The sequence below is a fragment of the Aegilops tauschii genome, chromosome 1 (assembly GCF_002575655.3).
Source record: "Aegilops tauschii subsp. strangulata cultivar AL8/78 chromosome 1, Aet v6.0, whole genome shotgun sequence".
In the NCBI taxonomy this organism is placed as follows: domain Eukaryota; kingdom Viridiplantae; phylum Streptophyta; class Magnoliopsida; order Poales; family Poaceae; genus Aegilops; species Aegilops tauschii.
In genome coordinates this window covers 129,038,630-129,062,627 of record NC_053035.3, presented here as the reverse complement: position 1 = coordinate 129,062,627, position 23,998 = coordinate 129,038,630, and the positions used below count along the sequence as shown (strand labels likewise).

At 45.9% G+C, this 23,998-nt stretch overlaps 1 protein-coding gene across 1 annotated transcript; it reads right to left on the bottom strand.

Moving 5' to 3' along the window:
* Positions 1 to 5,710: 5,710 nt before the first annotated feature.
* On the bottom strand, positions 5,711 to 11,451 carry LOC109755164 (uncharacterized). Its single transcript, XM_020314051.4, has 12 exons — positions 11,175 to 11,451; positions 10,965 to 11,042; positions 9,767 to 9,848; positions 8,948 to 9,015; positions 8,570 to 8,671; positions 7,922 to 8,011; positions 7,622 to 7,696; positions 7,406 to 7,438; positions 6,832 to 6,906; positions 6,445 to 6,492; positions 6,119 to 6,192; positions 5,711 to 6,006 (listed from the first exon to the last, which is right to left on the bottom strand). Exons 1-12 carry the CDS (start codon positions 11,295 to 11,297, stop codon positions 5,979 to 5,981), a joined length of 876 nt encoding a protein of 291 aa, XP_020169640.1. The 5' UTR covers positions 11,298 to 11,451; the 3' UTR covers positions 5,711 to 5,978.
* Between the last annotated feature and the right edge of the window lie 12,547 nt (positions 11,452 to 23,998).

The window sequence follows — 23,998 nt, the reverse complement described above, 5'->3', positions numbered from 1 at the left end:
CGGGCCGGCGCGAAGGGCGCGGCGGCGGCGGTCGCGGGCGTGGAGGAGCGGTGGCGGGGCGCGGGCGGCGGAGACGCGGGCCGCGGGGGCCGGCCTCGGGCCCGGCGGGCTTCGACGGGGGAGGCGGCCGCGCGCCACGTGGCGCTCCCCGACTGGTGCGGGCGCGGCGGCGGGTTCGTCCGGCGCGGACCGGACGCGTCCGGCGGCGGAGAGGGAGCGGGCTAGGGTTTCGTCTGCGCGAAAAATCCGGGGGATCACCTATTTATAGGTAGAGGGAGCTAGGAGACTCCAAATGGAGTGCGGTTTTCGCCCACACGATCATGATCGAACGACCGAGAGCATGGAGGGGACTTAGATGGGTTATTGGGCTGTTTGAAGGGGTGTTTGGCTGCAACACACTAAAGGCCTTTGCGGTTACCCAGTTAACCGTTGGAGCATCAAACGACCTCCAAATGAAACGAAACTTGACAGGTGATCTACTGGTGGTGTACCAAGGCCACTTGGCAAGATTCGGTCCATTCCGAGAACGTTTAATACCCGCTCACGAAAAGAGACAAGAGGGGTGCGCTGGTGCATGTGGGAGTGTCGGATTGCAAAACGGACAACGGGGAAAATGCTCGGATGCATGAGACGAACACGTATGCAAATGAGATGCACATGATGACGTGATATGAAATGCATGACATGAACAAAATGCAAAACGAAAAACAAAACCCGACCACGAAGGGAATATCATAACACATAGCCGAAAATGCCAAGAGTTGGAGTTACAAATATGAAAAGTCACATCCGGGGCGTTACAAGCACCGAGCCCGGCCGACCGCCATTCGTGTATCTGCCGGCGGACCATCGACGGTGTAGATCCGAGCGGCTAGAGGAAGAGCCACTGCATGTGGCCTTGCGGCCCTGCCAGGGCCTTTCGGCCCGGTGCCCGGCCAGTACATGGCGCGGCCTGGCCTCCCACAGCCGGGCGAGCTCAAGACCGACCGGATCCGCCCAAATCCGGTCGGCGGGTGCACAAATCAGGTGGCCGTGGTTGGGTAGCTCGGGGCGCCGAGGGGAAGGGGTTGGACGAGCGCACGTCCGAGCTGCACAGTTGCAATGGCAGCGGCCGCGGCGGTGGCGAGGGAAGAGTGGGGAAAGAGTGGAGAAGAGTGGAGGATGAGCGGCCGGAGGGAGGGAGGCGGATAGAAAAAGGCGCCCCTGTGCCACCGACGGGCGGGCCAAGGGAGGACACGCGCAGACGGCCCGCGCGTCCGCTGTTGTCCGTTTTACCCCAAAAGCGGCACAAACTTGGGCCGGGATGGGTCGAAAGCGGACAGAAACCGGACAAAAGTCCGTTTGCGCCCGCGCGCTGGGCCGTCTGATTCGTCTGTTTTACTCCAAACGAACACACGCGGACAGAATGAGGTCGCGCGGTGGAGTTGGCCTAAAGTCTAAATAAAGTATGCTCAGATATACGAGGGGTACATGTATCGCAGAGTTGTTTGTGTGCGGGGGGAGGGGGTATATGTTATGTATCGCAGAAAATTCATAGTACACATCAGGATAACCATCAGCAGCACAAAGCAATAGCACACGGCAGGTGACCATGATGGCCACATGCGCGCCCGACACAAAAACGGGCACTAGCAGGGGGGAGGCTGACGTGGAGACGGTGGGGATACCTTGACGAGAGTATGGAGCTCGGGGCGGTGCAAAGGCAGCAGGCTCGGTCGCCAGTGCAGTACTACCTGGGTGTCACGAGGCGGTGCGAAGACACGAAGGGCAGGTGGCGGAGTGGAATATTCGTCGGAGGAGGATGAACAAGGGAGAGCAACAACTATTTATGATTTTCTTTGCGATAGGGTATAAACCTGTCCGCACTTAGAGCATGGTTGATAGTACAAACAACTATATTGTCATATCATATATATCATAGTGGTTGGAGCGCTACCCGATGACGCCGCTTGAGAGAAAAATGTGTGCATGTTTTTATTTAAAAAAATATGTGTAGTCTTCACCTTCATCTAGAAAAATATTTTTAAAAAGTCCTCACCTTTATTTAGAAAAAAAGTAAAAAAGAAAAGAAAAAATCACTAACGTATCCTACCAGCGAGCGTCACTTTGCGTAGCACTCTATTTAAGAAAATATGTGCGGTCATCATCTCCATCTAAAAAGGAAAAGTAACATTTTAAAAAATTCCTCACCTTCATCTAAAAATAATATCCCTAAAGCTTTTTCACCACAGCCAACCAGCTTGCGCCACGTGGTATAGCTGGTTGGCCGCCCTTCACGCGTAGCTTAATGTGTTTAATAATCATCATTTATAGTCACTCATACAACAAAATTAGCTACAAAAGTACTATTTTTTCCACCTTTTCTCTATCTCTTTCTTGTATCTGCTTAGGAGCAGGCAAATAATAGCTAGGCTCTTGTATGAGAGCTCATTTTTCTCTCACTTTTTCATGCTCTCCCTCCACATAGGCGAAATTGGCATGTAAGTGGGCTATAAGTAGGATGCACGTTTTGTCTCTGGGTGCACGTGCTCCCTGGTGAACAATAAACTCAAAATAATAGTAAATAAATTTTAAAAATTCTGATTTTTTAATAGATATTCTTGTTAGTGTAGTAAGCATGCTTGACAATTTTCATGTGAAACGAGATAGCAATGCTTCGCTAGGTGAAAAAACAAAAATAAATGTAACATGTAGAGATAACATTGGTGCTCGAGTTGTTTTTTTGGCAAGTCAAAATGCTTAAGGTTTCCCCCTAAAAATTTACAGGTGGCATTTGGGTATGACAATGAACACATCAAATTTTTTCAAGAAAAATTTGACATTTACAAAAAAAATAGTGTGCAGGAGCCTATGCTCCCAAGAGACGAATTGAATTCCGACTATAAGCCTGCTATAATTCTTTTATTGTACTCGCTGCTACAGCCCAAGAAGCCGTAGAAGCGCCACTACTTGGAGCCAAAACAAATGCATCCCTATGACATCAAAGTGGCCAATTTTACGCCGTGCACGCTCCATATGGTTGATGGCCTTAAGAGCGACTCTAGCAGACCCGTTAAAACAGCCCATTCATTGTAACATTTTTTTTGTAAGATCTTGTAAACTCCGGGCCGCGTCTGTAAAACAGCCTGTTTGTTGTAAGACTGAGACGATTTTTCGGCACAAAACAGATCCGCTATATTCAGTTGTCACCTAATTTTTTTGTAAGATCTTGTAAACTCCGGGCCGCGTCTGCCATATCTACGGTTTTCACCCTCTTTTTGTTGGTTCCTCTATCCCATCCGCTCCTTGGCGCGAAGGAAATTTCAACTCGCGCCCGCGAGGACACCTCCACCGCTGCCACGTCTCCCCACCGTCACTTGCTGCCTCGGCCGCCCCGCGCTATCGAGTAGCTCCACCGCCCCCCGATGTACCTTCCCCACCAATTTCTGAGGCCGGGGTGCCCATATTTCCCCGTGGGCGAGCGGCCGCCGCCATGGATCCGTCCCGGAGCTTGCCGCGTGGCCTCGTAGCAGGCGGATCCGGTTGGTCTAGACATTGGTGAGCCGCGGAACCACCCGAGGTGTAGCCGCGCTCGCTGGTGCCGCGGGTTTGTGGTTGTGGTGAAGAAGAGGTCGGTCGATTTGCTTCGGTCAGCAACGGAGAAGAAAGGCGGGGATGCCTTCATTCTGGCCGGCGGAATTGCTTCCGGGGAATGTAATTTGAAGCCCAATTGTTGTTTTAATCTTAGGCGCGGCGATATTTTAGAAAAATCTTAGGCGTGGATTTATTTTTCTAGATGGACGCTTGGAGTTCTTCGTCGTCTTCATCACATGATTCCGACATAGAGGAGATGATTTTGGACGACGATGTCGACCACCTAGTGTTGTTTCATCTCATTAACAAATTTGAAGCGGCACGGATCGACGGTTGGCCAGCTTTGCATTCCGCGTGACCGAGCTCTCAGCCACAACATGCTCATGAAGGACTACTTCGCCAAGGTACCGACATATCCGGCTCATCTTTCCTGTAGGTGATCGAATGCGTAGGTATCTTTTTGTTCACATAGTTGAAGCTTGCGAGTAAAATTGTCGTTTCTTCACTCGCCGGAGGAATGTCCTCGGTTTGCTTGGGTTTAGTTCATACCAAAAAATATCGGCGGCAATGCGAGTGATTGTATATGGTTTTCCGGCTGACTACACCGATGAGTATCTTCACATTGGAGAAGATACCACGCTCAAATGTGTGCAGGTCTTTGCGAAGACATTGATCCAGAGTTTCTTCGAGCTCCAGATAAGGAGGGCACAAAGAGAATGAAGAAAGAGGATGGCCGGGGAAGCTTGGCAGTGTGGATTGCATGCGTTGGAGGTTGAAGAATGGTTGTTGGGGGGCAATACACCAGCCAAAAACGTAAACCAACTATTGTGCTCGAAGGCGTGGCTTCACACAACTTGTGGATTTGGCATTGCTACTTTGGATTGTCGTGGTCTCTCATCAATGTGTAACGATCTCATCTTTTTGCTCGGCTAGCTAATGGAAAAGCTCCGGCTTGCAACTATACCTTCGATAGACATGACCATACCTTGGGGTACTATCTTACAGAAAATAATTGTCCTTCATGGTCAACGTTTGTGAAGACAATCGACCCAAAAACTAAGAAGCACACATTTGTTGCCCAAGCACAAGAAGCATGCCCAAAGGATATTGATAGGGGCATGTGGTTTGTTGCAAGCTTGGTTTGCTATTGTTTAAGGTCATGCTCGCTTCTGGGATAAGAAATCTCTCAGAAACATCATGACTGCATGTGTAATTCTACACAACATGATGATCGAGGATGAGAGAGATTTGAACTTGAAATTTTATTATGATAATGTTGGTAGCCGTGTGAAGCCTGCCAGGGACACATATGAGATCAATGCATTTCTTGACAGCTACCAAAAGATTGAGAACGGTGCTTCGCACTACCAATTCCGTAATAATCTTGTTGAGCATCAGTGGCAACTCTATGAGATAGATTCGCATTTTATTTTAATAAATTTCATATGTATTTATGTGTGTCTTAACAATTATTTGCCTTCCGGACCATTTGTTGTTGTATTAACTATTTGAATTTAAACATTTGTTGTAATGAAGGCATTGTTGTATTGTGATCTGCCATTTGGATTATTTATAAGTTTGATTTATATACTCTATCAAGTTTATATTGCTGAAAGTCAGGAATTTGCAAAGCTCCTGAAAATTCGCAGTACCGCGAGGCCTTCGACGCGGAACAAATCCTATAAACTCATCCCGTGAAATTTTGCAGGACAAGTTTCCGTAAAATTTTGCAGGACAAGTTTGCGAAGGCCTCACGGTACCGCAGAAAATTTTACATGCAGCCCTTATATCAGAATACCGAAAAATAATTTACAAGCAGCCCTTGTATCAGATTTGTGAGCATCCGCTAGAGTTGCTCTAAGGGGTAGTAACTTCCTTGCGTATGCTGTTTGCATGCATTCACATCAAATCTTTAGTCTGAAGCTAACAGTTAAATTAGCCATAAAGTCCAGGAAGCAGATCAAACAAACACTAAAATAGAGAATCAGGTAGAGCAAACAAAATCAGGTAGATCAACCAGAATGCCAAACAGTCGTAGGCTCGGTATATCAGCCAAAGTAGGACACGGAAGCCTTTTCGTGGTACGAAAATCAGAATGGAATGCACAAACAGCACGATTACAGACCCATCAATGAAATGGTTCAAGGAAACTGAAGTGTCGTCCATTTATTTACGGCAAGTATTGCATAAAAATGCAAGGCATAAGTGATGCCAGAATAACATCTGGTCTAGATTCCATAGTAGCTACTACTTCGCACACGTTTTCAAATTTAACAAACAGCACTTCCTGCAAGCAAATAACAAAAAGGCTGGGACTCTTTACATTTTATCCAGCAAGAATCTCCCTTTACAATGTTCCACTAAGTAACGAATCTGGATACATGTCTCGCCAACCCCGAAGAAAATTAGTTGGCAGACTTTAACGAGTTGGACCTACAAAACAGGGCACGGGTTGTTGACTTGCTTATATGGTATACTTATTTCAGTACAGGTCCAGAAGTTAAAAGAGACCATATCTGCACAGCATAAGGTTCAGTCCACAAACCTGCTTATCTTGTCAGTGGAATCAGCATTGCTGAAATCACTAAAATTCCCTGTTTCTATGGCTAGTTGCAACCCCTGAAATGAAATGGAGGTAATTATCCACTGTAGTGTGACTGCGCAGCTTTGTATAAAATGCATGATCTTTGTTACTACTCCCTCTGTCCTATAATGTAAGATCATTTTGCAATCTTATATTATGGGATGGAGGGAGTAACTTTGTTGACGGACAGGCATTGCAAAAACTTGTTTTATAAAGGGACAGCATCGGAAACACTTAAATTTCAATTTTCATTACCACTCCAAAGCCCAGCACCTGTTTCTACTAACCTGTATGCCAATTGTTTCAAATCGCTTCGCTGATGGTTTAATGCCTTCCTGCACAAAATCAGGAGAATATTAATGAATGGACAAACAGTTGAAGAAGCTTACAAAGAATCACATGTCAGTAAGCACCAACAGATATACTACATTTAACTGCAAAACATTTCTTAAGAGTCTTGAACTGCATGATAATACACTGCAAGTATTACCACCCAGATATAAACTTTAAACAAAAAATAGCTGCAAACGCAACTCATGAATAATGAACAAAAAGCAGCATACAAGTGCAACATGGCCTACACATAAAGGTCCAAAAATGAAGAGAAACTACACATAATACAGAAGGTCCATATCAGAAGCAACGATTCTACCATATATGCTTTAGTATCATACCAGGCGTTCAGGGAGTTTCCCACCACTTTGCTCTATGAATTGGCAGAGGTACATCACACCAGCGCATGAAAAATTCTGTTGAATAACATTGTAACCATAAGAAGAAGAAAAATCAAGTACATGGAACTCACCATACTGAAGGAATAAAGGTACATCGAAACTTCAAATGATGAAAAAGAACTTCACATTTTGGTAATATACCATTTTATTACTAATAAATTAGGATAATAATATTTAGAGAGGGGAGGAGTATTCAGGGCAGGCGTGTGGTTCGGTAATTGTGAATTTGTGCAAAATGTCGAGAGATTAGTACCCCAGCATGCTTCAACCCAGGATACCCAGCTGATTTACACCCATGGACTAAGATTGGCATGAGTGCACTTATGCAGAGTGATTTGGGGTTATGTGCAACTCAGGAGACGGCATTTATCACACAATTGTGTTTAGGTGCAAAACAGGAACAGCAATCTTTCAGTCTTTAAACATGTTATTCCCAGCAGAGTTTGTTGGACTGAACAACGCAAACTAAAAAGGAACAAAATAGCAACAGAAGCATTTCTAAGTGAACACCCACCTGTTTGGCTTCCATTGAATCCATCTTCTCATCCTGTATGAGAAATAGCAGATTAATATAAACTTAAAAACTACTACCTCCGGAACTAAATATCAGACATTTGCAGTTCAAATTGAACTAAATAGACGTTTTCGCAAACGTCTTCTATTTAGTTACAGAGGAGGTACAATCATATCATGTGACCAGCTGACTGGTGTCAAACAGAGTTACACTCACCAGTCCCCAGACCAATTCTTTGATGTTCTTAATCTCTGAACCAATATTCTCAAGCTTCAGTCGTGCGCCAGTAACCTGAACAGAAAAGTATATATCTGAAAACCATATGCACCCCATGCACACTTAACAAAGTTAATAGAGAAAAAAAAAAGATCTCTTGAAAGATTATATAGACAGTAAGTTATTGCACCTAGTCTTGTCATATATGCTACTTTAAACTTTCTACCTAACGCATACGCATTCCAATAAACATAGATATGCAGATACATCATACATATGAAGGTGTTAAGGAGAAAGTACATCATCTTTTATTTGCCCAGAAAGCGCCTTCTGCTGATCCAATTTGTCATCCAACTTCTCAATGCGTTGTGTCAAATGCTTTTTAGCAGCCTGCATAATTATCAAATTAATTCAAATATTAGATAATATGATATGAAACTACAGAAATACCTCCTATATGACAATCAAACCAAATGGCACAGTACAGAGCCAACAATTTGGAAGAAAACTCCCGGTTCATCTTCAACAACCTCAAACGAAAATCAGTTTAAACATCAAACAAAATTAAGATTGCTGGTCCAAATGGTTAAGGAAATTAAGACCGAGGACCAATCAAACAACTGTTCTTTCTGCACACAACAATAGTTGGTTAAACTAATAGAGGATGTCATGTGAACAACTGCCCTTTCTGTGGGTAACAAGACAACATTATCAACACAACAATGCCCTAACAAGTTAGACCGTCGACTGAATTTCTGCACGGCAGTACTAGTTTGTAAACAATAGAAGCTACAAAACTCATAATCCTAGCAGCATAATACATATTAGAATCATCTAATACCTACATTTAACTACGTCTCCTCGGAATGAATGGAAACAGATGTTATTTTAAATCTTATGGAAACAGATGTTTTGCAGTGCGGAACTACGGGCACCACTTGTACTTACAGCAAGAGAGCTCTGAACTTGCTCCAGATGTTTAGTCATACTTGAAACAACATTAGCCATGTTTTGCTTGGTGACATACATTAAGTCCCCAAAGGAGATGCCCTGAAGAAGAAGTAACACTTCAAAATGAATTGGTCTTCAAGAAGACATTATGGCAGTTTCGAGAAGAACAGATGTACTCCCTGCGTCCCAAAATGTAAGACATTTTTTGATACTATGATAGTGTCAAAAAACATCTTACATTTTGGGACGGAGGGAGTAGCTTAGAAGTGATGGTAGTAGAAATAATGGGGAAAGCAGATCGATCCTATACTTTTGGCAGCTAAGGATATTGTGAGCACTACACAAGCATAAATGCCATGATGGGAAGAAACATACTTTCCACCACATATAACCATAACCCAGTGCTCCAACAGTTGCTGCAGGTACTATTAGTCCTGATACTCCTGCAAAAACATTAAGAACGCTGTCACAATGTATGTATGACGGCAGTAAGTTTGTTTGACCACACACAACTGACACGATAGCTAGGAAATTTTGCTGGAATAATCAACACAAAGTGACATGGGCTAACATAATACCAAAGGGGTTGTTTGGTTAAGGAGATTTTACTAGATCGGTTTTGCATAAATATGTGTACGGTTGTGACTAACTGAAACTTTGTTTGGTTAGTCTATAACAAATCTGAGGAAAAGTAAATAATGGTTCCTGTAAAACTGGGAAACCGATTTTTTAGAAAAATGATGATTAGACGTTTTCTATAAACCAGTATTAGTTTATCTCGTACACACGGGTGAAACATGTTTTACGTTTCCCAGTCCAAACAAGATTCTGCATACTTATCTCTTAACCTAATTATTAGTAAAAAAACGGTTTTCCAAAATATTCTACTAAAATGTGTTCTGTTAAAACTAATTTAACCAGACAACACCAAGAGAAATCCACCTAACACAAAGTAACTGAAAACTATATAACGAAGTTCAGCGTACAAATAATGTCTAGAAGTGGGAAGAAGTAAATTAGGATGAATGAAACAAACGGAAGCAACTAACAATGAGAGTGCAATATTTACTACAGGCTAATGTATAGCCAACATTTGTTAGGCAGCTATCCCTGGTCGGAAACATACAAATTTGACAATTTATCAAGTTGACAATTCTTAAAGAAGAAAAAGAAGTTGTCGCAAGCTAGACAAACCTGTTTGTCCAGAACCTCCACTGAGAACAGTTATCGAACGTGGAGAACCTAGATTGCGTACCTGCATAGCAAGTTGGCGCACCTAAAAGGACCAGAGTGTAAGTTTAGCATGACAAGATTGAATTATTATATGCTTATGAAGATGAGTACTTAGAAAAGAAAAGAAATACTGGTTGTAAGTCTAGATTAACTTCATCAATGACTATCATTATCTCTTATCAGCCATTTAAAATGTTGGTCTAAGAACATTAACCTTTTTTAGGTAGAGTAAATTTTACTTTAGGACAACAGGACATATTAATGTAAAAAAATTCAAGCATTTAATGCATCTCAAGTTTAATGCATCATGTGATTCGTCCATCTAGGAAGAATTGCACAGCAAAAGATCTTTTAATTCAACAAGGAAGTCAATAATCCCAAGTTCATACCAGCTTCTCACACTAATGAACTATCAGGACAAGGCATCCAGGGTGAAGAACCAAAAAAAAAAGAGAAAAGAATGCAAAGGCCACATTACTAAAGAGGAACTCACAAGAATAATAGGAAATAATCTAGCAAAGCAAATTGTGAGCCTCAGGCTTCGGAGTTACCAGATTTGTCTCTACGGATGTTGTGAATTTTAGTGAAGCTATTTCATAATGTTTACGGCAAAAGACAGTTCTGTACATTTACTAGTATCACATATTATTGCCATATAGACCATTAAGACTACAGAATCCGTAGAAAACATACCAGCTGACATCAACATATCAGGAAACCAAATCCTATAATTGCTGAAAATCATCACATGTTTCTATTCTGAAATGGGGCCAGTCTATTGGACTAGTGGCAACAAGTCATCAAAACAAATTTTCATGCTGGATCAAAATATTACTTGCTAAAATAAAGCTACCACATATTTGCTGGAAGCCATAGCTAATAAAGTCAACAAGCCATGTAAACAAGGCTTTATCACGGGCATCACATCCAAGATATCAAACATTCATCACAAGGGCAGGCATAAATACTACTCCATCGGTAATACCAGCTGCCCGGGGCATAGGGTCATATAAAAATACACTTAATCGTATCATGTACTTCAATTTGAGGTACAGGCTCCGGTGGAGATGCATGACAGCATGTGTCAAACTAATGGCAAGAGTACACATCATCAGGAGTACATGGCTAAGACTAAGGGTAGGTAGATCAACACGCGTACCTCGTTGAGCGCGTCGTTGATGCCGTGGTCCGCACCACCGCCTCCTCCCTTACCCATCTCCCCCTTCTCCAGAAACTCCTGCAAGGCCACGCGACACGGATCATCAAAACCAAATTATCCAAAGCGAACCACCTTCCTGCCTCTTGAAGGATCGGGATCGGAGTTTTCGATAGAGGATAGCAGCTGCCAGGTCGTGGCCAGGGGACGCACCTGTATCTCGGTGAGGATCTCCGAGAGGCGGCCGTTTCGTAGGACGACGGAGCCGGCCACGCCCGCGCCGACGAGCATGACGACGCGGGTGAGGCCGAAGCCCGCCTGTGCCACCATCGCCATGGCTGCACGCCGCCGCGCGTCCGAGGTGATGCCGGTGGAGGTGGAGGTGGAGGAGGAAAACCTGGCTTAGGTTACGGCGTGAGGTGAGCTGAGGAGCGGGTCGGGCTGTCTGGGTGGAATGGAGGGGGTGGAAAGGTAAGCCCGTTCAGAAGGGGTGGGGCCCATATGACAGCGAGTGCGGAACGGGGCAAACTCGATACGTCTAAAAAACCAAGTCGGACAAATCGTCTAAAAATATCGGGGGAAAAGATAAACCAAAAATGGATATATTTTTTAAACGTCAATACAGAGACACAGGTGCTCATATACACAACACACACCCTACCCTATGAGCACATTCGAGAGACTGAGCCGGCATATCATCTTGAGATTTTACGAAGTCACCGTAGATGCCTCGTAGTTGACGGGAACGTTTTCTCGCACTGAACGTGCATCGCCGGAAATTCTGAAATAAATCCAGGATAAATGCGAGTATCAGGACTTGAACCCTGGTGAGCTGAAAATACCATTGTCCATCTAACCATTCAAGCATAGCTTGGTTCGCAAAAAATGGATATTTTTGACCTGAGATAAACCTAGACATTATATGATGTAGAAAAACTTGAACATCATATATAGTAGTGGGATATCCGTACATTGCCGCAAAACAACAAATGGATGACACAGGTCGACATTGGCTTGTGTATACTTCATGGCTAAAAAAAGGTGTCCATTGCACATCTCCCCCTCCTTCCCTCCCCCTCTCTCACTTTGGCACATCTCACCCGCCAGTCACTGTTGGTGACCAGCCCCGCAGGTCTCCTCCCTCCACCTGTTGCTCCGGCAGCGCGAGGGTCGGAAAACCCTTATGTTGCCACTATCTCTCCTACCGTTGGGATAGTTATTTTCCCACCACCAGAGCGCAAGCACGATTTGGTCGTGATACATTTTTCCTGATATATGATCGCCAAGCACGTCTTTATAACTCACATGGTTGTCAAGTTATCTCGCGTTAGGGAATCCTTTATAAATCCTTTATAGCACCGGTGTTTGCACGACCCTTCTCACGGTATCGTCCTCCTCTGATTTCTCCACCCCCACCTAAGCCGGAGTTAGCCCCACGGTTTGGCTCTCTCGTTAGCTCACTCCCGCGTCGGCAGCAAGACAGTCTAACATGTCACACAAGAAAGCCGCGAGCCGTGTTCGTGCTTAGGCCCAGAGTGATTGTGATGTCTACCTCAACACTTACTCATCTCTCCATCCCATGACACCACGTCATGTGTTCCCGCCGAATTGTTGAGAGAGAGTCTTCTAGTCAGTCGCCAATTTGCACCTATTCCAGAGGTAGCTAGTGAGTCGTCTGCCCCTAGTGAGGGAGAGACTCGTGACTTAGAGCACGAGCTTGAGTAGTACCCCGTGGTGTGTACTATCCACGGGTTCACCTCATCGGCTAGTCACCAGCTATGTAAGCCCTAGTACGAGTTTGTATTTCATAAGCTATGGTAGTCTATTGCATTATGTCAATTGCCATGAGCAACACTGATCATGATCGCATGTCATGTATGATGTGCCATGTGCAATAATGTACCTCGATGCATGACTATGTTGAGTTATTTTTTTATTTGACTATTTGGTGTTCCCTCCCTGTCACGAATGTTGCTCATCTCCTTGTTCTTCTATTTGGGCATGGTGTCGACGAATAATGGTGCGTCTATCTTACTATTTGAGTTTTTTCGTAGAAGAAAGTAGTGATAGATGGTGCCCAAAGGGATCTCATTGGTGAGGAAGGTAACACAATGGTTTTACCCAAGTTCAGGCCCCTGGTCGGGTAATAAACATACATCGTGTGTGCCTATTTTTATTGATGATCAACTAAGGGGACTAGTGTGTTCACCAAGTGCTCAATCAAATTTTAGTCCCCAAACAATGGTTGTTGAACAAGGAGGCACCCAAATCTTATTAACGTTCCGAGTGTCTAAGGGCTCCCGAGTTCTGCACCTGAGTGGGCACGCGTAAAGGAGCATGTCTTTAGAGATCGTCTAACCATATCGTATGCCTTGAGGATCGGAACCAAACTACCAGCCTGGGACTGGCTATATAAGGTAGTACCAACCTTCGCCAAGGCAGTTAATACATGTGAGCTCATTCCCGTACCCAAGCTCAGTAGACACTTGTTATAGCTATGTAATGCTTTCCGATCTATGTGTTTTCTTTGGCCAAGTCGATGAGTAGATCTTCGGTGGAAGTGGTGCATAGTTGTAGGTTCAATCTTGTGGTGTCCTAACCCAGTGACAGAAAGGGTAGCGAGGCACGTATTTGTATTGTTGTTGCTAAGGGGAAACGGGGTTCAATCATATTGCTTGGTTTTACTCTATCTATGTTATGTCATCTTGCTTAAAGCGCTACTTTGTTTGTCATGAACTTAATACCATAGATGCATACTGGATAGCGGTCAATTGGTGGAGTAATAGTAGTATATGCAGGTAGGAGTCGGTCTACTTGACACGGATGTAATGCCTATATACATGATCATGCCATGAATAACGTCATAATTATGCGCTTTTCTATCAATTACCCAACAGTAATTTGTGTACCCACCGTATGATATTTTTTATGAGAGATGCCTCCAGTGAAACTATGGCCCCCAGGTTTATTTTAATCATTTACTAAAACAAAAATTACCTTGCTGTAATTTATCTATCACCTACTATCAGATTTGATCCTTATAATTAATGAGTACAAGGGGATTGACAACCCTCTCACCGCCTTGGGTGCAAAAATTTGCTCTTGTGTCTGTAGGTATTGTCGACAATTGTTTGTGTGAATCTACTATTGGTTCAATAACCTTGGTTCTGTACTAACGGAAATAATATCCGCTACTATATTGCTTCACCCTTCCTCTTCGGGGAAAATCCCGACGCAGCTCACAACTAGCAGAAAGAATTTTTGGCGCCGTTGCTGGGAGGCTTACCAAACAACTCAAGGTTGCTTCATTCACATTATCATTTACTTCTTCTTCTTTTTATTTGCTTTTATTTGCCTTCTCTTTTTCATCTCAGTCCACTTCTTTAAAAAAATCAAAAACACAAAAAAAATCTTGCTTGCTTGAATTGTCACTATGCCTCAAGAAAACACTGTGTCGTGTGACTTTTGAATAGCCTTTTATTGCTTTCAAAAAATTTCTCCTGTCAACATAGAACAACAGGAGTGTTGTGTCAATTTTTGTGATTTTTCGGGGTTCGTTTAGACATTTTATGCATTAACTGAGTTTTCAATGCATTTATGTGCATAATTCAAATTTGAACTACATGCACATGCTCCAGTGCATATAAATTGGTTGAAAAATTAAATATGTGTCCTTGGGTGCATGCTTAGGTCCCATGCAATAAATGGGCATTAATTTCAAACACCAGAGCACCGTTGATTGCCGGCAAAACGTTGAGATACTTTATTTTTAAATTCTAGTAAAAATCCAAAACTCGTTGAAATTCATGAAACTTGGCATGCTATCATGGAATGGCACCCGACATGTTGTGGTATTTTTCGTGTCCATTTTAAGAGAAGGCGCACTCGAATAATGACAACCAACAAAGGCATTTTGAAAAAATAGCTGGCACTTTAATATCTCAAACGTCTGTATAATTCAAACCGTGTGCGTTCTGTTAACCATTCACGTGACGCTACGTGTCTTGGTTTTAATGGCTGTAGGAGGTGCCGTGCGGACAGCTGCTTGACCTTGACTGAACGGGAGGCGTGCGAGCGCAGTCCAGTGCGCAGGCTGACCGACAGGCGTGCAAGCTGTCATCGAATGCGCAGGCTTACCGGAAAGCGTGCGAGCTGTACGCTGCGCAGGCTCACTGGGAAGCGAGCCCTTTGACTTCCATGGCCGCCCGCCTTCCTCTCCGTGCGCGCGCCCCCCTCAGTGGCATGGGACGGACGCCGTCGACGACGGCGGCCCGGAGGACGACAACGACAACAACGGCGCGGCACGCCACCTCCGCCGCCACCGGAAATAGTTTTTTTCTTGGGTTTAATACTGTATCTCGATCATATGAATATAAATTCGCAGTATGACTGAATGAAAGATATGGTTTGAGCGAACTTGCATTTTTCTCTCTTAATGTACGGACTTATCAAACGATTTTCTTTTGAAAAAACATCAATAATTTTTAAATATAAAACACTCATCGCAAACGTTTTAGTTAGAACACCCGTATGCAAACCGGGAGTTTCCCCAGGAAGCCATGGGAAAATGTGCCGAGCAGGATTTTTGCGGCTCTTGATCGCAAACGTTTTAGATAGAACACCATATGCAAAGTGAGAGCAGGATTTGTGCATCTCTTCAACACAAATGGTTCTTTTGGATGACAAGTGTGCAACCACTTACAAACAATTTGGTAAAATTTGCACCTGTCATATTGGGTATGTTGCCATTTGTCAAACTGGAAAGATTGACATTTGTTGATCTAGTAACATTGCCATTTGTCAACCTTGTAACACTGCGATTTGTCAAAATATGAAGCTAAAAATCACTAGCAGTATCTAATTTTTGCAAGTAAAATTCAGTAATTAAGCATATATTTCATTCATAGATTAAGCAGTCGTTCTTAATTTATACAAACAGTTCAACTTGACAGCTGAACCGACCAAACTTTTCCCCAGTTGTTGCCAACCACGTACTGAAATAGCTAGTTCAACTATATATACTAGCTAATTTTAAGTACGTTGTACAGTTCCACCACATATATAGTCAGATGAACTGAACAAAATAGCCCATAAATACTACTACTACTGCGGAGGGGTTGTACTACTTCCGGCTACCTCTCCTCTGCCGAGCACGCTCAGTAAGAGGCGGAGGAGGAGGAGCCTACCGACGAGCTGGGCAACCGCAATATGGTGTCTGCCGTTGTTGCAGCTTCAGCGACGCTCACCTCGAATGCTCTCCGCCGCTCCAGACGACCCCTCTCGAAACGGTGGTTCTCCTCGTAGATCTCCTAATTCCTCGCCTTTGAGGCGGCGTGTGCCACGATCACGGCGGCGGTTAGGCTCTTTGCGTGCTCAACGAGGCGCTCCTCCTCCTCTCGCAGGAACTCGGTGTAGTGCGCAAGGTCGCTGACGCACGTGCGGGCATCCACTTCCGCCTCCCGCCTTCGGGCGGTGGTGGCGGAGTGGGTGATGACCCCAACGGTCGACGGTGGGCTGGCGGCCACGGCGACCGACGATGGGGTGGCGGCCACGACCACCACCTCCCGCCTTCGGGCCGCGATGGCGGAGCGGGTAATGGCCACGGTGGCTGGCAGTGGGGTGGCGGCCACGACAGCCACCTCCCGCCTTCGGGTCGCGGCGGCGGAGCGGGCGATGGTCCTGGCTTTCGATGGTGGTGTGGCGGCAACGGCGGCCGGCAATAGCTGCCGACGGGCACCGGCGGCGGAGCGTGTGTGGGTGTTTCGCGCACACCCAACAGGGACGCCACGCGCACTACACTACGCTGGGGACTGCGCCGCCGTCGCGGTGTAGCCTCCCAGCTGGAGCTGTCCTCTGATGACGGCGGAGTGGCTGAGCGACGACGACGGACAGGTGTCATTGGCGATTGTGGGAGAAGCAGGCGAGATAAGCTACAGGGAGGGAGGGGAAAATGCGACGCAGGACTCGCCGGCCGTGAGGGTTTTTATAGCAAGCCGATAAGCATTGGGATTTTGGGGGATTTCACCGAGTCGGGCGGGAACCTGCGAGGTTGCGTGGGAATGGGCTCACCGACGATTCATTGGCGCCACCGTTTGGCCAAAAGAACGCCCCCGCGCGCTGCGCAAGCTTGCACTGTAAGCCGTCCGCGGCAGCGGGGTGACAAGATGTGCGAGAGGAGGATGAAAGGCCACGTACACATATGGTTAATAAAAAAATTGCAATTTAATTACCTACTATACCCCCGTCCTGGTTTATAAGTATGATTTAACTAATAAAATATGAATGCATGTCGCCAAAGATTATATAGTTGGATTCGTATTTGAACGTAGTTTCCAATTATATAATTTTCATAACATGCATTAACATTTTGTTGGTTAAATTTGAGGGCATAGTATGGCATAGAATATAAAGGGGGCTATAGACTAGACGGAGGTGGTAGCACACGGCCGCTCTCCACGGAGCGACGCAACTGTCGGCCGGCTTGTAGGCGACCATTTCCTGTGTGTTCAACTGCTCTATGCGTGTGGTTGCTTGCGGTTCAGGCGGCCGCGGCGCGCTCTGCTCGCGTCCCACCGCACGCACTCTGCTCTCGCGTCCCTCCGGGTGCTCTGCCCTTGTCCCTTCACGCGCGCTGCCAGTGTTTGGGGCCGGCGTATGATCACGCATGTTCGTGTGCATGCGGTTGCACCGGGCGCGGCGCGACGATGCAGTTACCCGCTGCAAAAGCTGCCATGCGAACACGCAGAGAATCCAGCCCGCCGGCCCCCATTTATTCCTGCGGCCATTTACCTTATATCTCTCGCGTCACATGATACAATAAACACACCCATGACGACACATACAGAGAGGACATCCAGCGGTTTCAATGGTGCTCCCCCTGGGCTCCAATGGTGCTCCCAGCGGCCGATGACGACAACGGCGGGCAGTTCACCACGCATCACGTAGTGGACACCCACGTGAGGGGGAAGGCCCTTTCGGTGGTGTACACGAATGATCCGGTCTCGGTGGAGAGCTCCATCCAAACTATGGAGCAGTTCCTTGCCGAGGACAAGTACCGAGTGGTCGGCTTCAACCTCGAGTACACAATCGGTCGTGCCGGGCACGATCAGAAGGTTGTCGTCGCCCAGTTGTGCGTGCGACATGACATCCTCATCTGCCACTACCACCTTGCCACAAGGCCTTGCGAGCATTTCTCCAGGTTTATCAACAACTCCGACTACAGTTTCGCTATGGTGGACACCACCAACGATCTAAAAGCACTCAAGGTTTCGGACTTGAAATGCCCGAATCTTGTCAACATCCAGCACCACTACAAGGTCTGGGGCAGCGACAAAACAAACTAAACTCCCTGGTTGACCTCGCCTCGGCCATCATCGACCCCTACTACATGAAGATGAAGAATGAGAGCAATAAGGACAAGAACGTCTGGCACAGTGTGTCGCATGAGACACTGGATGAATAGCATATCAAGTACGCGACCATGGACGCGTACACAAGCTACGAGATATACAGGCGGATCGTTGACATGAGGAAGTGTCGTCTTCCTGCCCCAGACGAGGGATCAAGCCATAGAGCAGTGGGGGGAGCGTCACAAGAAGTAGATGACTAGACGATCGTATCTCCTACTTTAGAATGCATGCAATTGTTTATTGAGGTGTGTGTGAATGATCTGTATAGTCACTTATGTAATTGGATGTTTATTTCAGTTATATATATATATTATTCTACTATAGGCAGAACAAATCACACGGCTTATTAGCAGCAATCGTCTCTGTTATTATTGGTCTTCGCACACATTTCAGATTACGGACCTGTTTGCCGCGTATCACACACATCTTGTCGAGTTGAACCGTTTCCATTGTGTTGCCTAATCACACACAATTCATCATAGTGAACCGTATGATGTATATCGCATACGCCTTCATCTGGCTACCCGTTTCTTTTATTCCTCCTCATCCCAAATAGTTAATTGAACTGGACCGTATGCCCTGCATCCCACACGCAACTAAAATCTGAACCATGTTTGATGCATCCGTCATCGCAAACGTTTTTCACCTTTTTTGACGGGTTTTTTATACCACGGTTTGCGATTATGGCATCGCACACAGTTTCGTCGAAGGGTCTCTGATCGTAGTGTCGCGTTTGGACCATCATGCAGTAGTGATGTGACTCTATTATTTCCAGCATAAGAGCATCTCCAACGGCAACCAGCAAATTTCCTGATTTTGTATAAAAAAGCCGGATCTTCATATAAACATGACGAATTTCATTATATTTACATGAACTAAGCGGTGATAATCCGGCTCTCGAGGTATAATTAATACCTAATCTAAACAGCCGCCCGTGGATCCCTTTGTCTTCCTCTTGTCTGGCAAACACTTGCGGGGTCGACGAAGGTCCTCGCAAAAGACGAACCGGGCAAGACACCACCTGTGTATGCAGTCGTCGCCTTGATGGTGGCCTTCATGGGATCTCCCTCATGTTTGGTAGACACTTGCGGGGTCGACGAAGGTCCTTGCAAGAGACGAAGCAGGCAAGAGACCACCTGCATACGCAGTCGTCGCCTTGGCGGTGGATTTTATGGGACCCAAGTGGCGGCGGCCTCCCGTGTTCTATTTCTCCTCGATGATGGCGGTGGACACGGAGAAGCTGGCCACTGACTCGTCGCTCTCCTTGCACCCGGCTTCTGTCTTTGTGTGCATGGCGCTGCCGCAGGCACGGGAGGCGCGACCACAGACACGGGAGGCATGGCCACCACAGTCACGGGAGGCGCGGCTGCAAACACTGGTGGCGCGGTACAACCCGGCAGTGACGACGCCCGTGCCATTGTGCTCGCCGTCGTGCCGGCATGGAGAAACTCGCCACTCCTCATCAAACTTAACTAGAGCGGCGAGTTGTTGAACCACACGCCGACTGGGGCGGCAATTGGCTCTGTCGGGCTAGGCGAGGTAGGTGAAGCACCGAGCGGCCTCGCTCATATCCGTAGGGCTCGGTGGGCCACCCAGCCGGCTAGTAAGCTGGAGAACGGCTCCTCAGAAGCCATCGGAAGAGTGGAGAAAATGGTGAAGGAGGAGATGGGGGAGCGGTGGAGGAGTGCGATTCTTGCTCGCCGTCTGGCCTCATTTAAATAAAGGGCGGACGGTAGGAGCTTGGCCGGCGTCTGGCCTCATTTAAACTGAGGGCGGACAGGAGGAGCTCGGTCGGCGCTGCGTTTAATTCTAGTCCGCTCATGAACGGACGTGTGGCCGGAGTAGGTTTCTCGGTTTGCATGCAGGTTTAATGGAGGCGTTTGATGGAGGCAAGGAGGCGTGTTCAGTCAGGCGTGCAGCGGGCGACGCAGTACTATTTGATTTGACAGCTACTAGTAAACCAGGACGGTAAAAATAAATTGAGAAACGAATGGTAAACTAGTAAACCAGGACAGTTCCCGATACAACTTTAATGCAGAAGAGGGAGAGGCTAGCGGTTCCTGAAATGTTGAACGGCCAATGATGCATCCTCCTTCAATTAGCATGCTGAGGGAAGTAATGGGAGGAGGACAGGGAAAAGAGGCAGCACGATGTGAATGCAATGCAGTTGGCAGTCATATAAAGGCGCCCTTCATTCCAATGCATCTACCATATCGTACACACCTATGCACCTACACTAAGCGCAACAGTGCTCACTCCAGACCTATGGCGGAGATGCACGCGAGCGGCCTGTGGCTGTACCAAATGGTCCACGACGCCGGCCTGCGGCATGGCACCAAGGATCGTCTCCAGAGGGTGTTGGCGACCGGTTGGTTCATGGCCATCGTCGACGCCAGCTATGACTCTTAGTTGGACAAGATGATCGTTGCCATCCTCAACAAGTTCACCATCATAAGAAGCTCGCGGACGACATCGCCGTACTCCTCCAGCCCGCGTGCCCAGGCTCCTCATTGCCTACCACCCTAATCGGCCTCCATGGCGAGAACCTCTTTGAAGCACTGGTGGCCCTACGACTGCCCACCGACGCAACGCAGAATGTCACCTGGAGGTCGCGCTCGCTGCGAGGCGCCTCTCCCTGCAAGAATTCGTCAACCTACACATCCATGTGTACGAGGAAGTCATGTACATAGGTATCTACAAGGCCGGTGAGGGCACCATGGCGTTGGCCTTCGTCAACCGGCTGGAAGCCTTGGACGCCTTTGTTGAGAAGCACCTTGACCTCGCCACAAAAGCCGCCACTCCTAAGCCGCCGGTAGGTGGCCCGGTACACTGAGTCGAGGAGGAGGAAGTCGTACATTGATTGATGCATCTTTCTTCTTGCCTCCTGTAACCACCACTGCGATCGCGTCGTCGTGGCCTTAATTCTTATTGTACTATTGCATTCTCGTTCCAGTGAATAAAGACATGTGCGATCCCTTTGCTCACATCTGTCATCAATTATATGCATCATTGTAACTAGTACTCCCTCTGTCAATTTATAAGTTGTGCTTACCTTTTGCATCAACTTTGCAATTTATGTACGATGCTTGACCCGACCTACGAACTATTCGTAAATTCAAAAACTGAGACCGAACTTATAAATCCAAAACTACTCGTGCAGCACGCCTGTCACGTTTGCAAGTTCAAAACGAGAAACTAGAACACGTACATGAAGCATGTCCCTTCCCAGTCGCATACCAAATTGTCGTTCCGGCCCCCCGGTCAATGCGAATTGGCCAGGCTTTATATCACCACAACATGTGGGACCGCATGTGACAAAACCGACGATGCGCCAACCTAGCTACTACCCTGCTTATCAGGCGGGAAAAGCCCCACCCTAGAGTTTCCAATCGTTATTTCTATCTATTGATCACGCCAAGGAGCAAAACCAAATGTTACAATTTATACATGTTTAAAAGGAAAAAGCCTGATGCGTTCGTGTTGCACCCCACACGCCCTGGAATCGGGAGTACTCCACGATCCGTCCGGCACGCCACATAGCTAGGGAAGGCGTGTTGCCTAGCATTTTCACTTTCATGTGGGACCACAGTTGAGCAAACCGACTATCGGCAAACTGCACCCCGCCCATCGCGTTGGAAAACGGAAACGAGGAGGGGAATATCTAGCTGTAGCACGGAAGCCAAGAAATGTGGTGTCAGATGGGACTCGTTGATAGAGTAGGAGCACTCCGTACTACTACTACTATGAAGTTTGTACTACTACTACCACTATACAACTAGGTACGTGCACGACACAGCATCGTAGGAACAAAAAACGGGAAGATCTTCTTTTGGGTGATTTATCTTTTTTCAGTCAACGTAGTATGAATAGTATGATGTGGGGGCACCCATGAAGCCACGTGGCACGTCTGGAGGTCTTATTGAGAGCTTCTTGTGTGGATCGATCACACTGTCGTGTTGCTCGTTCGAGAAGAATGTGTGTGGGTACAATTAGGTTATAGTAGATCCAAATTGCAGCCATCTGGACCATTGGATCAACATCAATCGACGGTTTATATCGTCTACGTGCAAATACACACATTGACTGCAGAAAAATAATGTATATAGAATATATAATACAAAATACCGCATATTGGGTTTGTCTAAAGTCAAACTTTGTATACTTTCAACAAGTTTGTAGGAAAAAGTATTAACATATACAACACCAAATATATATCATTTGATTCATCATTGCTTTTATTTCCACATCATGTAAATTTGTTCGTGTGAATGTTCATATTGTTTTCACCAAATTTGGTCAAGCTTCATAAAATTTGGCTGCAGCCAAACATATGTGCGGAGTAAATTACAAATGGAGGGAGTGGAATAGATATAGATATAACTATACAAATAAAAAATATAGAAATATAGTCTATAGATATAGATAAGGCTACTGCCTTTTTTCTAGGTTAGAACTTGCGTTGCTGTGTACACGTTGTTTTGCTTCGCTATAATTTGCATTTGCGGGGTGTGTAGGACTACCGCCTTGTTCAGATCCTATACGAGCAACCCCACCATTATCCTTAATTAATTCATATTGGCAATTAAGATTGCATTATCTTAGTTCTCGCTGGTTCTTCGGTTGCTTGGAGGAACTCCATCTCGTTATTCAAGTTGATTTTGTGCATACGATAAGATCATCGACCATCGAAGATTGGTTTAGTAACGATTGTCGATTTGTATCACCTGATACGATATAGTTGGATCGTCAACGTCAAAATCCACCAAATCGATACCTATCCCTGATGGAAATATCCCCTAAAGGTAGTAATAAAGTTGTCCTTATTATATTTCCTTATTCATGGTAAAGGTTTATTATTCATGCTAGAATTGTATTGACTGAAAACTTAAATACATGTGTGGATACATAAACAAATACCATGTCCCTAGTGAGCCTCTACTAGACTAGCTCGTTGATCAAAAGATGGTTAAGGTTTCCTAACCATAGACATGTGTTGTCACTTGATAATGGGATCACATCATTAGGAGAACGATGTGATGGACAAGACCCATCCGTTAGCTTAGCATATGATCGTTCAATTTATTGCTACCGCTTTCTTAATGTCAAATACATATTCCTTCGACCATGAGATTATGCAACTCTCGGATACCGGAGGAATACCTTGTGTGCCATCAAACGTCACAACGTAACTGGGTGATCATAAATATGCTCTACAGGTATCTCCGAAGGTGTCTGTTGAGTTGGCATGGGTCGAGATTGGGATTTGTCACTCCATGTATCGGAGAGGTATCTCTGGGCCCTCTCGGTAACACGACATCACAAGAGCTTGCAAGCAAAGTGACTAAGGAGTTAGTTACGAGATGATGTATTACGAAACGAGTCAAGAGACTTGCCGGTAATGAGATTGAACTAGGTATGAAGATACCAACAGTCGAATCTCGGGCAAGTAACCACTACTACAGGATGCCGCTAACGCGGCACTACGATCAGAGACCCTTTGACGAAACTGTGTGCGATGCTATAATCGCAAACGGTGGTGTAAAAGAACCATCAAAAAAGGTGCAAAACGTTTGCGATGGCGGAGCCATCAAACACGGTTCAGATTTTAGTTGCATGCACGATGCAGGG